General features: G+C 39.0%; 1 protein-coding gene across 1 annotated transcript in view; it reads left to right on the plus strand.

The window, feature by feature from the left end:
- The window catches only part of clcn5b (chloride channel, voltage-sensitive 5b), a 29625-nt gene continuing 13095 nt past the window's right edge, over positions 1 to 16530 (plus strand). Inside the window, exons 1-7 of the mRNA XM_053629402.1 lie at positions 1 to 598; positions 1991 to 2128; positions 11486 to 11634; positions 11715 to 11814; positions 14320 to 14507; positions 15094 to 15216; positions 15911 to 16117. Coding sequence (XP_053485377.1) covers positions 1999 to 2128; positions 11486 to 11634; positions 11715 to 11814; positions 14320 to 14507; positions 15094 to 15216; positions 15911 to 16117 — 897 coding nt within the window. The 5' untranslated portion in view covers positions 1 to 598; positions 1991 to 1998. The remainder of the gene's footprint in view (positions 599 to 1990; positions 2129 to 11485; positions 11635 to 11714; positions 11815 to 14319; positions 14508 to 15093; positions 15217 to 15910; positions 16118 to 16530) is intronic.

Raw genomic sequence — 16530 nt, forward strand, 5'->3', positions numbered from 1 at the left:
AACAAATCAGCCATTTAATACAGGACGCGTCCCAATCTTCATAATAGGGCGCTCAATTCTGGTAATATAGTACACTCTTTAGTACGGTAGTATGCAGTTTTGGACGGAAGAACAGCTGAAACCCAAATGCCTCCTTTTTTTTCTTCTATATAAGAGCACTACTTAGGGTTTAAGATGATGGCGTCTATGCTGTATGTAGTGCACTACATTCCTGACAGTAGGCGGTTTGGACGCGGCCAGGCTGCTGTCATCAGGGAGGAAGTTTTTGTGCGCTACAAGTTAGTTAGTCAGTTGGAGGATTTACCTGCAGAGGAACTACATTACTTTACTTGCTTTTGTGAAAGAACCAGTCGATGTGAAAATGAGACAGTTGCATGATAACTCTTCAGTTCATTAGAGGAACTGGCAACAGGGAAGAGGATTAGTGGCGGCGCTCTCTCTCTCTCTCTCTCTCTCTCTCTCTCTCTCACTCTCTCTCTCACACACACACACACCCACACACACACACACTATCACAAATCCGTATCACAAGAGAAGTTGTGTCTCAATGGAAGCTGAAGCATTAGTGATCCTGTGACGCCTCTAAAACCTGCAGAAGGTATGTACAGAAAAGCTTCTGTTAGAAACTCCAACTTAACTCTAAAACTTAAAAAAAAAAAAAAAAAAATTCTTTTTTTCAGTGCCGTTTAAATGTAACTTCATCCTCATGCCATTCAACTGTGTAATAATCTTCCCTGTACTACAGTACAGCTGACCTCTCTTTCAGTTTGGAGCTCTTAGTTCAGTCCACACAGCTGTTATTTAAAGGGTGGGAAATAAATCCACTCTGAATGACGCATATTTATTTGTTGTTGTTGTTGTTGTTGTTATAATTAACACATGATCTTCTGAGTTGTCTGGTTTAGTTTAAACTGATTTCATTGGCAAGTTGGTCTCTTCAGATTCCTACAGTGGGAGTGCCAGCTGTGTGAGAGTGATGCAGCAGCGCTTTAGTCCTTTAGTCCGTCCCGCTCCTCATCTGTACACCCTGTGCTCAAACAGATCAGCTTCCAAAACTTCAACTTTCATACCAGTACCACCATCAACGTCATCATGCTCGTCATCTCATACTGTAGGTCACTAACTAGCTGAGCCACGTCGCTTGCGTATAGCTGTGACCTAGTGAACCAGTATCGGGATGTATTTATCGATAGAGACTTCAAAGCACTTCTGTAAGTCGCTCTGGATAAGGGCGTCTGCCAAATACCGTACATGTAAATGTCAATGTAAATGTACATCTCTGGAAAATGGTGAAGTTAGAAAAGAAGCTCTTGTTCTTTTGTTTTTTAGGAGCTAACAGTGAAACCTGACTGTTACACTGTCATGCACACCATTGTTACTCCACTGAATAAAGTCTCCCTGTTGTATCAGAGCAGCAGAGAACAACTGCAAACTCGCAGGAAGAATGAAAATACAGCGTTAACCAACAAATTCACACCACGCTCACTAAACACGTCACACATATTCCAATATAAAGACATTTAGTGTGTTTCAGGGTGGAGTTTTCCTTTAATGAACAATATTTTTTTCATTAAGTCGGCTCGTGGTGCGTGAATCATTTGGGTTAAGAGTGTCTATGGGGTTGGAAAAAGTGTGTTTTGTCGGAGTGTGTTTGTAATAAGGTGGAAGAAAACCATTATTTTTTTCAATGTTTCACAACCTTAGTATATAATCTAAACTCCTGCCTCAGATATGTCGCTGATTTTGTACATGCATATGAATGTATATAACATGTTTCCTGCTTCTTGTGCCTGTTAGCCTCATGTTTTGTTTCCCAGGTTCATAGTTTGTAGATTGAGCACATCACATTTTTTATGGTCATTTATAACTGGGAATCAACAAACATTCCCACACTCTGGACATCCAGAAGCAGGAGTCAGGCTCCTCTAGTTTACACCGTGTATCTGTGATTACTTCTCATAATCCCGTTTGCTTGTTTGTGCCTTGTAAGGAGAGAAGATGGAGAACAATGGCTTTTGTAATGACAAATACGGCAATGAAAGCAGTGATGATGACCTGGTTGACGTCAGTGCCAGTGCTCAGGATCTCCTGGAAGATCTGCCTTACGATGAGCAGTACTATGGTCAAGGTATGCCTGCAGCACCGGATCTGTGTTGTACTTCATCTAGAACCTTTATTGAAGGTTCTTGTGGTCTTTGCTATAGTCTGAATATAAATGGAGAAAAATATTCTTTGCTTAATCTCTGGTGACCGCTATTGGAGCACTGACAGGAACAGTGCATGATAATTTACTGGAAAACTGGAAATTGGGAAGATTTGAATTGAACAGAAAGCAGACTTTCTTTTTCTTTGCTCCATTCCTCTGCTTTTATGCTGCACATACACACAACATATCTTGTATTTCACATTGCAAAAATTCTCGAGCACACCAGATAAAATCTCGGCAGGGTACGGAAAGCACGAGGCGAAAAAAAGGGCATGGATCGAATAAAATCGGATAAAATAAATAAATGACATTTACTCACTTTGCTGTAGGATGTTCTAGTTTGTATTTTACCATGCACATAGTGTAATGATTTTAACAGTTCGGATATCCTGCTTGAATATCAAACAAATATAATTTTCGGGGAATTCTCCTATTTCAACTAGTCAATTTTTTTAAACCCTGTTCTACAGAATTATTGTAAATACCAGTTCCCAACCTAAAAGATGCAAGTTTTAAATTGCAAGTTTGAGATGATTGTGTTTATGACCTGTTACTAGCCTTTATTCTGTAGTGGACAGAAGTGTGGTTTTCATATTTCATATTTTTACATTTTTTTTTCTAAAGTTAGTACTCTCTGATTAGTCCTTAAACACTGTTCTACATCTCTAACTGTTGTATTGTGTACATTTACTATTTTTGGTAAATTGGCACAATAGACCAGTCTAGTTAATTAGCACCTAATAATGGTGCATGTTTAAAAACCGAGCAAAACCCGTTTGTAATTACAATTAGTCACATGAAGAGTATCTACACATGGAAACGTCAAAACGATGAGATTTGGACTCGGAGATTGTTATTCTCTCAGGTTGGTGTTATTTTGTCACCGTATCCTATTAAGACTGTAAACTTATCAGGCTTTTAATGATTGTGCTTGTATTTCATGGTTATCTAATTGCACTGTTCCATAACACAAGGCATATATCCAGTGCAGACACCATGTTCTCTCTCCAAGTTCCTGCTTCTTAGATACTGGTGACATTTCGATGACGTCAAACACATTTCATTAGATGACAAGGCAAATTCACTCATTAAAGATTGAAACGTTAGTTTCCCCGCCTGCATGAGGATAGGCACGGTTTTTCTTCCTCATTTCTCTTCCTTCTGTCACTGACACTCAGTTCCTGCTCCTCATTAAGTCAGTACAGTATTCAAATGAGAACCTGTACACCAGTGTGTGTGTGTGTGTGTGTGTGTGTGTGTGTGTGTGTGTGTGTGTGTGTGTGTGTGTGCGTGCCTTAAGAAACATTAAATCTGAATGTCCCGGTTGAGCTCAGAGCAACGTGACCTCGTCCTTGCCCAGGCAGGGGAAATTCTCAGCTACATTTTTTCTTTCAATGACTAGATAAAGAAGGAGAAAGTAAGTGAGAGTATTGTGAAAAGGTTTTTTTTTTTTATGATTTGTGGTTCTGCTATTTCATTGTAATGTAAAGGTGTTGAGTTTGTAACATGTCTGTACATCCTGCAGTGAGATTAGATCACAGTGTTTTGTGGTAAGATCTGATGGCTACAAAAGCAGAAGAAGAGGAAAGGACAATATGAGTATGTGGTGTAGGGGTGATAGGCTATCCTACCAGTGATAATTGTTAGGAAGGTTGTTGATGTGAACGTTGTCTGCGTGATATTTATGCATTGTGCTGCTGTCACATGATTGCTGGATTGGAGAATTACTTGAATGAGCAGGTGCTCAGGTGTTTTCAAGTAGGCAGAGAGTGTATATGGTACAAAAAGATGACTTTAATAGTTAATGAAAACAGGACTCTATTTTGATTGTGCAACTGAGAAGCATGCAAAGAAATGAATTTGTTTCTGTAACAGAGATTGATCTGTTTGGTAAAATTTCCAAATTATGTGGCCTCTGCTCTCAGGCCAGCAGCCAGCAGCTTTTATTATTAACAAATGCACATCACAAAATGATATTTTGTGATGTCACTTTGATTGCAGTCAAAGGCCCAAATGAAAACCAGTGATTGGGTGCTACTTCATGCACCTTTTGTTTGTTGATATAGGGGATCAGGGTTTATGAATGCATCGAACGCTGCGGGCACAATACTACTTCGTAATGGTTGAGATATAGCACTAAAAACTGAGGCCAAAACACTGAGGATATAATTATCTGATGCTGTTTCGTCAGTAATACTGGTTTTGCAGAATAAAATAACTTTATTATACACATCAATGTGCCTATCACAGTTCCTCAGTGAGGTGAAGGACAAAAATCTCTCATTTGCTACCATAATCTCACAGCGTGCTGGTGTATTTGATTGTGTCCACTAGTCCTAGAACTAGCATAGAAACTATTAACTCTAGTCGCTTCATGTGTGTATATTATGTTCTCACACAGCAACAAATGTAAGTAGACATCCTGGATGACTCATATTTTCCCCTCGCTGCAACACCACCTATTCTCCCCCCCATCCTCCCTGCTCTCTTTCTTTTGAAAAAACCCCCCAAAAAACAACTTCTATTAGTCACTACTGGACATCATGAGTTCACTAGCTAAAACAGTTGGGTAATGATGTCTTTTCCAGGACAAGGATTAATCAGCTATCATCTCTCATTCACCAGCTTCGCTTATAAGCTCCCCTATAGTAGAATATCTCTTTCACTCTCTCAGCCCTGGTTTGTTTATTCTCACCCTGTCGCTCTTACTCTGTCTCTCCTGATTGGCTGCTATCCTGACTCTCCTGACAGTCACCGTGCAGCCAGACTTTTTTCATGCCTAAGTTTGGGGTTTGATGATGTTTGTCATACAGTATATGAGCTGCTATATGGGTACAAATTTCCCACCAGTTTTAACCAGACGCCCCTGACACTGACTTTGAATTACTAGAACAGGATTGTCAGGGTGTCAGCTTTGCTCTACTAACTCATTAATCAAATTGAAAACAAAATAGTATGTGCGCTGTATCTTTAATGCAATTTGACATTAATATATTGCCTAATATAGATGTAACTCGATAAGATATAGATAACTCATAACTTGATAAGGAGAAAGACAATACTGAGGAGGTTAAAGACACTGCACCCACTGCAGAGATCAGGAACTTGCGTTTTCATTCGTTCCAGGAAAAACAATTAGTCAGAACTTTATTCTGGTTGCAACATAGCAGAAAGAACAGATCATGCAGGGAGTCACATAAATATTTTTCTCTCCCACAATTCCTCTTCCCTGTGGATTGATCTGGTCATCATCACAGGTCAGGCAAAGTCAAAGGTCACTATGATTTCTGATGTAGTAGTCTCATAAGGAAAGTTATTAACCACTCCGAGCTGTTTCCCATGCTCCCCGGGTTGTGTGTGTTTGGGTATTTCCAGGAAAGAGGAATTAGAATTGCACAAGAGCATAGCCCTGGAGGACAAATGACTGAGAGTCAGCACATTCATAGTGAATGCGCATTTCCAAGCTCTGTATTTAATATTTCTTTCCTTCTCCTCAGATCTCATATTACTGATGAGATCACACACTCAGACAAGATCATATTGTAACTGAACTGTGTGATGTTTGCTGACACACTTGTCAACACAACTCAACTGTCTGCTACAGTATATGTTTTGTGGACAACCGGTTATTCTTTGGCCACCTCTGACCTGTATAGATGTCTTTGCTTTGTTTTAACTGCACACTTCTTAAGTGTAATTCAAAATAAAGGCTCGATTAAAATCTGCGTTGTTCTCATAGTACTGTGTCATTCTTAAGGGTAAAAAATAAGAACTGTGTTCTTACAATGTGTAAACAAAATGTCCAAATGTAAGTCCTTCCAGTAGTGCCCTTGAACATAAATATTTTAATAACTCATAGGATCGTCACTTTAGAGTTTAGCTGAGATTTTGTTAGCAAAAGGCCAGTGAAGCTATATCGTAATAAATGGTTAGTACTGAGTTTTTTTATTTTTATTTTTAAGTTAAAGATTTATAAAGCTAGTGGTATGTAGTAAGGAGAAGGAGGGAAATTGAAACAATTGTCCAATGTTGAATCAATTATAATCTGATATCTGTTTATAGTGAATGGTCTCTTGTGGTTAATGATAATGAGTCTTTATTAATCACATATACATTACAGCACATTTACAGAAATTCTTCACATACCCCAGCATGTCAGGAAGCTGGGTTCAGAGCGCAGGGTCAGCCATGATACAGCGCCCCTGCAGCAGAGAGGGATAAGAGCCTTGGTCAACAGTGGAAACTTGGTAGCTTGAACCCCAGAACTGGGGGTTGAACCCCCGACCTTCCGATCAGTAACCCAGAGCCTTAACCGCCAAGCCACCATTGGTTGTGTAGTGACCGCTACTGTACTTACTACTGTACTTACTTGTGGATGTGGTTTGTAGGTATTCTGATATGTTATAATAGTAGCCATAATATAAACAGGTTATCTCATTACAATGGCTTCTTTCAAGGGGTGGGGTATATTAGGCAGCAGGTGTACAATCAGTTCTTGAATTTGATTTGATGGCAGCAGGAAAAATGCGCAAGCATAAGGATCTGAGAGACTTTAATTAGGCCCAAATAGTGATTTTCTAGACGACTGGGTCAGAATATCTCTAAAGCGGCAGGTTTTGTGGGGTGTTCCCAGTATGCAGTGGTTAGTACCTACCAAAAGTGGTGCAAGAAAGGACAACCGGTGAACCGGCGACAGGGTCATGGGCGCCTAAGGCTCACTGATGCGTATGGGGAGTGAAGGCTAGCCCGTCTGGTCCGATCCCACAGAAGAGCTACTGCAGCACAGATTGCTGAAACAGTTCATGCTGGCTATGAGAGAAAAGAGTCAGAACACGCATATGGGGATCTGCTGCTAATGCATTGGTGCCACAGCACACCTTCAGAAGTCTTGTGGAGTCCACGCCTTGACAGGTCAGAGCTGTGTTGGCGGCACACGGGGGACCTACACAATATTAGGCAAGTCCTTTTAATGTTATGGCTGATCGGTGTATACAGTTTACTCGTCAGTGTGTTAAAATGCTTCAAAATGGATTTTAATGTTGTACTAAAATGTACAAGCTCACAGTTACAAGACTCTCTTTGATGTTTCAAAGGTGCTGAAAAGGAACTAATCGCAGGAACTGAAGTTTTTAGAATAGATATTCTGGAAGACATCAGATGACTGGTGACATAGGACTGGTCTGAATTTTTACTGGATTATACTGCAGACCATAAAATTGAGAACTCTTGTCTCTGAAGTTGTGGCTCTGATATGGCATGCTTATCTAAGAATGGTCACCTGGTAGGGTTGCAAGATTCTCAGTGAAATCAGACTCATGAGTTTTGGGCTCAGAACTGAAATCACAATTCTCACTTCCATTTCTTTAACCAATTTTGTAAGCCAGTATGTATATCTATTATATTTGTGCATTACTGTAGTAGAATGTGCCATCTACGTTCTCCTAGCAAATGTTTGAGAATGATGGCTTATGAAGTAACTACTAATTAGTATAAAACTGGAATCATGTTCAGTGTGTCCTCCCAAGTTTAAATAGAAACGAGGAATGTGACAGTGACATTCATGGGTGTGGAAATTGTCCTTGAGTCATGCAGCCACAATTCACCCCATTCATTCATTTCATACATTTAGTCATTAGTTGTTTAGTAATTGGCAATTTAATGTTCAGTACATAATATTAAACATTTGTTCAAATGCATTCCTTCTTACTACAGCCAGGCATTTGGGATTTTTGGAAAAAAAAAAAGGTCACAAAACTTGTTTCTCTCCTTTTTGTTGTGTAGACCTGCTCTGCTTTAGGTTCCGTCTACATTAATCCGGATTGCATTTTTTCATTTTTATTATGCTCTCTGTCTACACTGGCATTTTCAAATGTTTTCCAAAAATTGCTCGTCCACACTGCAGCGTCTGACAATGCTTACACCCCTATACTGTGCACGCGTAAAAACATAAGCATTGGCCTGCATCATGTCCATCAGGCATTTATTTAAAAATGCAACTGAAGGTTGTGCAAAGTGTGATTAATCTTTAACAAAGCTATCAGACTGGAGAGCAGGCACAACAACTCCAGTGCAACATCGTCCACCATCTTGTTTGTTTTGAGTTGGGTCATGTGACTAAAAATACATCATTGTTTGTGAACATACTCGTTTTCGCTGGACAAAAATGCTGGCTCAGTGTGGACGGAAGACTGAAACGTAGAGGGGGAAAAAGATGCGTTTTCAAATTTATCTGGCTTAATGTGTAGCCTTTAGTTGTGTTCATGTGGTCGCGTGATACAACATCTACGGTCAATGGTTATAGTGAAGGAAGAGCAACAGTGCTGCTCTGTTTTAGGCAGTGGTTGCCTGAATGCAAATGCTGTCCTTGAATCAAATTATATTGAGAAATGTATCAAGATTGCAATCTGAATGATTGTCTTGTGCAGCCCGACTGCTCGCTAATGTTTACGCATGTCTAGCGTTATAAACTCGCTGACACCTGAGGATGTTGAGTGTTGAGGTTAATATATCATTATAATGATGCCAGAATTAAAGTAGAATCCAATATGAATAATCACCTAGTCATTTCAAGGAAGCTGTTTTAAAAAGATATGGTATTAGGCTTCACCTTCCTCAGAGGGCATATGCGCAGAGCTGGAACTTCTAGAAGTACAGTAGTGTCTAATTACAGTGTGATGAGTCATTGTGTCAGGCCCTACTCATGAGTTAAATATGACGTTAAAACAAAAGTCTGATAATGTTTGACACTGATGTGTATTTAGTGCTTCAGTTCACACAGCAAGCACTGGGGCTTAAGCTCTTTGCTGTTAAATAGTATACGATATACTGTCAACACCTTCAGTTCCCATTTTGTAGATATTTCCGGAACAGATTTTCGCTCGATATTAGCTATATATTTGTTTCATATATTAAACATTAACATACATTACGGTATTGTTTTGTATAAAAAGTCATGTTTTTACTAATTAAACTATTTGAGGTGGAATTAATTTGTCTGTGCAGGTTAGCCCAAGTATGAAAATTGTTATTGCTGCATTCTTTTAATTAACAGGTATAATATTCTGATAAAATATTATGGGCAAATCCGATGTAGTACTGAACACAGGCTATTATTATTAATAATAATAATAATAATAATAATAATAATAATAATAATATTATTATTATTGCATCATAAAATATAAGAGCCAGTCAGGAACCAATATGCAAAGTTTTATACAAATTTTTTTTTTTTTTTTAGGGTGTGTTTACAGTGTGCATAATCTTATAAATATGGCCTTCTTAATAAAGTTAAACATATAGGCATGTAGGCTTCTCTATCCGTGCTATGTTGTTAAGAAACTGCCATATCAATCAGTTTATTAGAGAAACAAAAACAATAACGTAAATGATATTTTATACATTTTCATTTATAAAATTTGTCTGTATGAAATGCTCTAAAAAAAAAAATAATAGCAGACTGAATGAATCTGTATTGAAGATTTATATAAATACGTGAGGTGCAGTTGATTATCACGATGAATATTTTAATCCAATGTTCTTTAACACATTACTTTCACACCCTTAATGTCACTAATCCTGTGAATTACAGAGCCTGCTCTACTTGTTTGTTACATCTTAAAGCCTTTCGATAATAAGCTTGTGTGTACCTTCGTTTTACATGTGCAAGGTCACATGTTCCTTATTTGATTTAGGGTATTAACATGGTGACGAATAAGATTGTAACCTTGGCACCCTGGTCAGTTTTCAAGCCATGGTTTTAGATAACAGCATGTTCAAGCTGATCTTCATTCCTAATGTTAATGTTGGCATCTTTTTTTGTTCAGTTATAAAGAAAGTTCACATGATTTTCATCTCTTGACTTCTTGTCGCTTTGTCATTTCTTGTGGTGTCATTGTTAGCCATCTAACTATGGGTTTAATGAATGTTGGAATTCCTCTTTTCATACACTGTGCCTGTTGGCACAACATTGATTTGGACTGTCTCATATGGTCGATAACATATACTCAGCAAAAAAAGAAACATCCCTTTTTTCAGGAGACTGTATTTTAATGATAATTTTGTCAGATCCAAATAAGCTTTACAGATCTTTGTTGGAAAAGGTTTAAACAATGTTTTTCATGCTTGTTCAATGAACCATAAACAATTATTGCTCATCCACCTGTGGAACAGTCCTTAAGACACGAATAGTTTACTGGCGGTAGGCGATTAAGGTCACAGTTACAATAAGTTAGGACACTAAAGAGACTTTTCTACTGACTCTGAAAAACACCAGAAGAAAGATGTCTAAGGTTCCTGCTCACCTGCGTGTACATGCCATAGACCTGCTGCAGGGAGGCATGAGGACTGCAGATGTGTCCAGAGCAATAAACTGCAACGTCTGTAATGTAAGACGCCTAAGACAGTGCTACAGGGAGACAGGGAGGACAGCTGATCGTCCTTGCAGTGGAAAATTACATATAATCGTGTGTCCCCCTCATAGGTGATGGAGAACTTGTAAATGCCTTGGTGGAAGAGTGGAGTAACATCTCACAGCAAGAACTGACAAATCTGGTGCAGTCCATGAGGATGAGATGCACTGTAGTACTTAAAGCAGCTGGAGACCACACCAGATACTCACTGTTCCTTTTAATATTGACCCCGTCCCCCCTTTGTACAAGGACTCGTTATACCATTTCTGTTCGTCAAATGTCTGTGAAACTTGTTCAGTTGATGTCTCAGTTGATTTCACATTACAGGTATATAGTGTCTCAGAACTGTGCATTTTATAGTACCCAAACCACCCCCCCCCCCCCCCCGCAGCACTATTTATTTATTTATTTATTTATTTATTATTTACTTATTTCGTGTTGTATTTATTTATTTTATTTTATTTTATTTTATCTTGTTTAATTTTTTGTACATGTTGGCACGGAACAAAAAGGAATGGCTCTTAATTTCATTGTACACGTGTATAGTGACAATAAAAGGCATACATTCATTCATTCATTCATTCATTCATTGTTGAATCTTTTTTATGTTCATACAAATATTTATACATGTTGAAATTTGCTGTAAGTAAAAGCACTTGCATGTGAGAGGTTGTTTCTTTTTTTTTTTGCTGAGTATATTTGTGGTGATTTGTACATGCCTAGTTCCTTGATTGAGTCTGTTGGAAATTGAGCAGTTGTTCCTCTTCAGGAACAGATGTGTGTTTTTGCGCTGCGGTCACATTTTCATTAATATGGCATTTTCTATTAATCAAAATGCGCTGCTGCTTTTTATTTTGGTCCCATTCAGGCTACAGTACAGGAGGCCGAGGACAGAATGGCACTGCTAAGCTGCTGGATCTGTTAGACGATGGGTTGCACGGGTTGGGAACGTACGATGATTTCAACACCATCGACTGGGTGAGGGAGAAATCCAAGGACCGAGACCGTCACAGAGAGGTAAGACTGCAGGACACAACCTGTGCCAGAGGTACACGGTATTCATGTGGTCATTAACAAACACTCTGTGTCTCTCTCAGATCAGCAAGAAGAAGAGGCAGTCTGTACTGGATCTTCTCTTGAGTGTGAGTGATGCTTTCTCAGGCTGGCTCCTCATGCTCCTCATCGGCCTCATGTCTGGTTAGTGATGCCTTACCCCACACGCACGCACGCACACACACGTTCATTTAACAGACGTTTTTATCCAAAGTGACTTGCAAATGAGGAAATACAAGCAAAGCGATATATCAAGTGGAGAACAATACAAGTAGTGCTACCGTGCAAGATTTTTAATTATGTTCTAGAGAAGCAAAGTGCGCAGAGTAGAGCTGTAAGAGACAGTGTGGGGTTTTTTATTTTTTATTTTTATTTTTTAAACAAATAATGCAGGGGTTGGCAGGTTAGGGGTTAGTTAAGTGTTCATGGAAGAGGTGGGTCTTTAGTTATTTTTCGAAAATAGTGACAGATTCTGCAGTTCGGATGGAGGTTGGAAGTTCATTCCATCACTGAGGGACAGTTAGTTTGAAGGTTCTGGAAAGGGACCTTGAACCACGCAGAATGGGTTCAAGGTAGGCACACACACACACATTTCTTCCTGCTTACTTTTTCCCACTTCTTTTTACCTATATTACATCACCACTTTCTAGTGGTTAGTTGGTTGTTCAATATAGAAAATGTCTTTTTAGATGTTAAATTGAAATTGCTTGTATACTGAAACCCCGCCTTGTGCCCGATGTTCCCTGGGATAGGCTCCAGGTTTCCCCGTGACCCTGAAGGAAGGATAAGCAGTATAGAAGATGGATGGATGTATACTAAAATCCTCTGTTTCATTATTTCACTCTACACAGTTGCTTCAGTCCACTCAGTCCTACAGAAGTACTGAAAATATTCAGATGTCAATCAAATACAAAAGAGTAGAAAATAATCTAAATGCTGTTGATTGGTAGAGACATCGGTAGAGACATTGCTTGGAGATAAGAGCAAGTGTACTATACACAGAAAAACAGATCTAATGGACATTTCTCAGCCAGCAGAGAGTTTCAAATACCGTTTGACAATACTTTACAAAACAGCCAGTAGTAGAGATGTAAACCAACTCCATTTTCTTCATTTTTAGTATGTTTGTGAATATCAGCATTTGGTGGTTTTGACCAATAACTGATTATCATCCAGTGCCGACATCCTCTTTGTGGCTCGCCACTTTCTAACTTGAGGCCAGTATCGGCAATGAGAACAATACTCCGTATCAGATTAATGAATTTCTACTGATTACATCATTTTCACAATATGACTACTCATGATGGCAGTCACTATAAATACACGCTTATAGTGAGTCTGTCAAGCATAAATTAAATGCCATGTTCAGCTGCCATGCAGAAAAACAAAGTGGGTATAACATCCACATTACCACAAGAAGACCAGGACTGGTTAAAATTGAGATTTTAGTAGGATTTTAGTAACGTATGCTGTTTTGCACTGATGCTAGATTGGTTTGTAGTGCAGTTTCTTTTGTTTTGTTTTTTTTATTGCGTATCTGCTCTTTGGTTTATGTCATTGCAGTTTACATGAAATAGATAATTACTGAAATAGAAAATGTCCCTCCAGGATTTTGTGATTCTTGAAATGAATGCAAAATCAAGGAAACGCTGCAATATAAATAAATTACAGCAGATTTTCATCAGATTTGGGCCAAGATGTGTCATGTAACATCATTATAATACATATTTGGTCAAAGCCCTCTTGATTCACATGCATCAAAAACATGAGTACAGCTAAAAGACCTCATTTTCTAAATACAGTGCAAAACAATTTCATGCAATTGCCCTTTCGCCAATTCAAGTAGTTTTCTGCAATTTTATCTTTTTTTTAAAAGCCGCAGCAAAATCAAGCATTTTTGGCCGCAACAAAAAAAAAGACTCGGCAAAATCCTGTACAGACTGATTAAGTTTGGGGTAGAGGTGCTAGTTGTTTGATTTAGTGTCGATTTAAGTTACTATAGGGGCCATTATTAGTAGCGATGAGTGAGTCGTTCACAAGCGATTCACAGTCGTTCACTTTTTTGGTCAATGAAGCCAGTATCGAATGAATTTTCTTAATGAAGCTCAGACACAATAACATTTGCGCAGGGATTCTCAAACATTCACTTACCTTGCAGATTTGTCAGTTATTTAAATGAACTTTATGAAATGCAAGACATAGTAAGGTTATTCTGTTATTTGGAATATAGAGGAAGATTTTAGGAAATAACTGCCACCAGAGTTATACAAAGAAATATTTTTGAAAGAATATTTTGACCTCTGGTCAAAATATCCCAAATGTTGTCCACTTCAAGAGGTGAAAAAAATAGCCAATCAACCATTTGAGAGATGAAAGAGTCTGCTCTTATTGGTGAAGTGAGCCAAATGATCCGACTCACTGAAAAGAGCTGGAATTTCCATAACTGGTTATAGGAATGTATTTTTTTTAAAAAGGCATACAGTGATGTATTATGTTACCATCTGATATTTTGAAAATTTTAAATTGTAGCTATGTGGCCAACTCCTATTTGATTATTGTGATACTTCTCTGATTGGGTATTAATTCTTCCTTTGCTCTCTCTCTCTCTCTCTCTCTCTCTCTACTCTCTCTCTCTCTCTCTCTCTGTAGGAGCATTAGCTGGAGGCATAGACATCGCAACTCACTGGCTAACAGACCTGAAAGAGGGTATATGTATGAACGGCTTCTGGTTCAACCACGAGCACTGCTGTTGGGACTCCAAAGAGACCACCTTCCAGGAGAGAGAAAAATGTCCAAACTGGAAGAGCTGGGCCGAGCTCACGGTGGGAGTCAATGAGGTGGGTGCTGATTAACTAGTACACACACAAATACAGGCAGACCGACAAGCTACATTATTACACACAGGTGCACACACACGGTTAATAAAATAAATAAATAAATGAATAAAAAGCTTGCCTAAAATCTAGTTTAAAAGCACACATACAGGTTTTTCACTGAGAAGTGAGTCTGGTTTCCGATGTGTGGTGGTCGTCACTCCCTCTAGTGGCGTAGAGTTCAAAACCACAACAGGAAATGACTGCAACTGAATATGTGAAAGTACATTTTACTTGCTTGTCTGAAATGTCTGCCCTAGAGCTTACAGTACAGAACGGATACAAGCTAAAGCACTCACTGATTTCAATTCGATTCTGATTTATTATGCGTTTGTTCTGATTTTACAGTAAAGCATCCAATCACTGGATATATCATCTTTTATATATTAACAAAAAAAGTCATACAAAGTAAGGAGTGATCCCCACCCCCTTTATATATTTATTTTTAGATAAGTGTGCTTTATCCAACATTACATTAGCCTAAATATTGTGCTTGTGCATACACGCACTAAAAAGTAAGAGATTGCACTGTTCCATGTGTGTGCACTAGGGGGCGAGTGCCTATGTGGTGAACTATCTGATGTATGTGAGCTGGGCTCTGCTCTTCTCCTACCTGGCTGTGGTCATCGTCAGAGCCTTCGCCCCATACGCCTGTGGCTCAGGAATCCCTGAGGTAACACGCTTGTGTGTTTGACCGTCTCACCCACTGATACACTTGTGCATACACACGCTTGTCATTATTATTAGTGACTGATTAGCCATATTTAAATGTAGTCAGTATGGTAAAAATGCTCTGTGGGTCTGTGTGTTCCACCCAATGTGCAGAGCAGCTGTGACTTGTTTTAGCAGCATGAAAAGAAAACTCGTGTGTGTTTTTAAAAAAAACAAAAAAGAAAAAAAAACCTTTGCCACTTTTATTTCAGAAATCTAGCAAAGTGTTTGCAGATGTTAAACTCTCATTATTTGCATACTATAAACACACACACAAAATGTTTTGTTTTTTTCCTGTCTGTATCAAAAGCCCCGAATGTCCTCTTCCAAATGTCATACATTTTTTTAAGATTTATGGAATTTCTCCTCCTTCTTAGCTGAGATCTCAAAATGATCCATTTCCTCAAACGGCCTTTTCAGCACTTGGTTCCTGCCAAGAGCAAGACACTGTCACATAAATGATGATCCAGGGAAAGTGAAAACTTTAGTTCCTCCCTTTCACACATCATCCTGAGTGGATTAATGGATTAGAGGTTGTTGACGATCATGCGTTTCCCAAGACACTTATTCATTAGTCTCTCCTGTGTTAAGTCACTCTCTGATAAGTAACGTTGAGAGAAATGGCTTGGTGTTAAACCTTTCTCGCTCTCTTTCAGATAAAGACTATCCTAAGTGGGTTTATAATCCGGGGCTACTTAGGAAAGTGGACTCTAGTGATAAAAACGATCACTCTGGTGCTGGCCGTGTCTTCAGGGCTCAGTCTGGGGAAAGAGGGCCCGCTGGTGCATGTGGCCTGCTGCTGTGGAAACATCCTCTGCCATCTTTTCACCAAGTACCGCAAGAACGAGGCCAAGAGGAGGGAGGTAGGAGACACGGGGCGACCGCGGGAGGGAGTGGAAAATGGAGAGGAGTGATTGAAAGATATGGAAGAAAGGGTGGGAGATTGATGTAAAGCACAACAAGATAAGAAGAAAGTGGATTGGGAGAGATTTGGGAACGGATGAGGAGGAAGACAGGACCCTTTGTGTCTTAAGCCAAGAAACAGTAATATAAGATAAAGAGATTTACTCCAGACACGGCGGTAAGAGAACACGGCAAAAGTTAATCGAGCTGGACGGATTACTGAGCAGGCAGATAGCTACGCTCTACTGCTTAAATTAGCTCCATTTACACTAGAATGTGAAATGAAAATAATTACTGTGTTTCATGGATGTGCCTTAATTAAACAGGATGTTGGGTGTATGGGTTAATTAGTTGGGATAATAAATTGAGGTAA

This window comes from Ictalurus furcatus, chromosome 7 (assembly GCF_023375685.1).
Source record: "Ictalurus furcatus strain D&B chromosome 7, Billie_1.0, whole genome shotgun sequence".
NCBI lineage: Eukaryota > Metazoa > Chordata > Actinopteri > Siluriformes > Ictaluridae > Ictalurus > Ictalurus furcatus.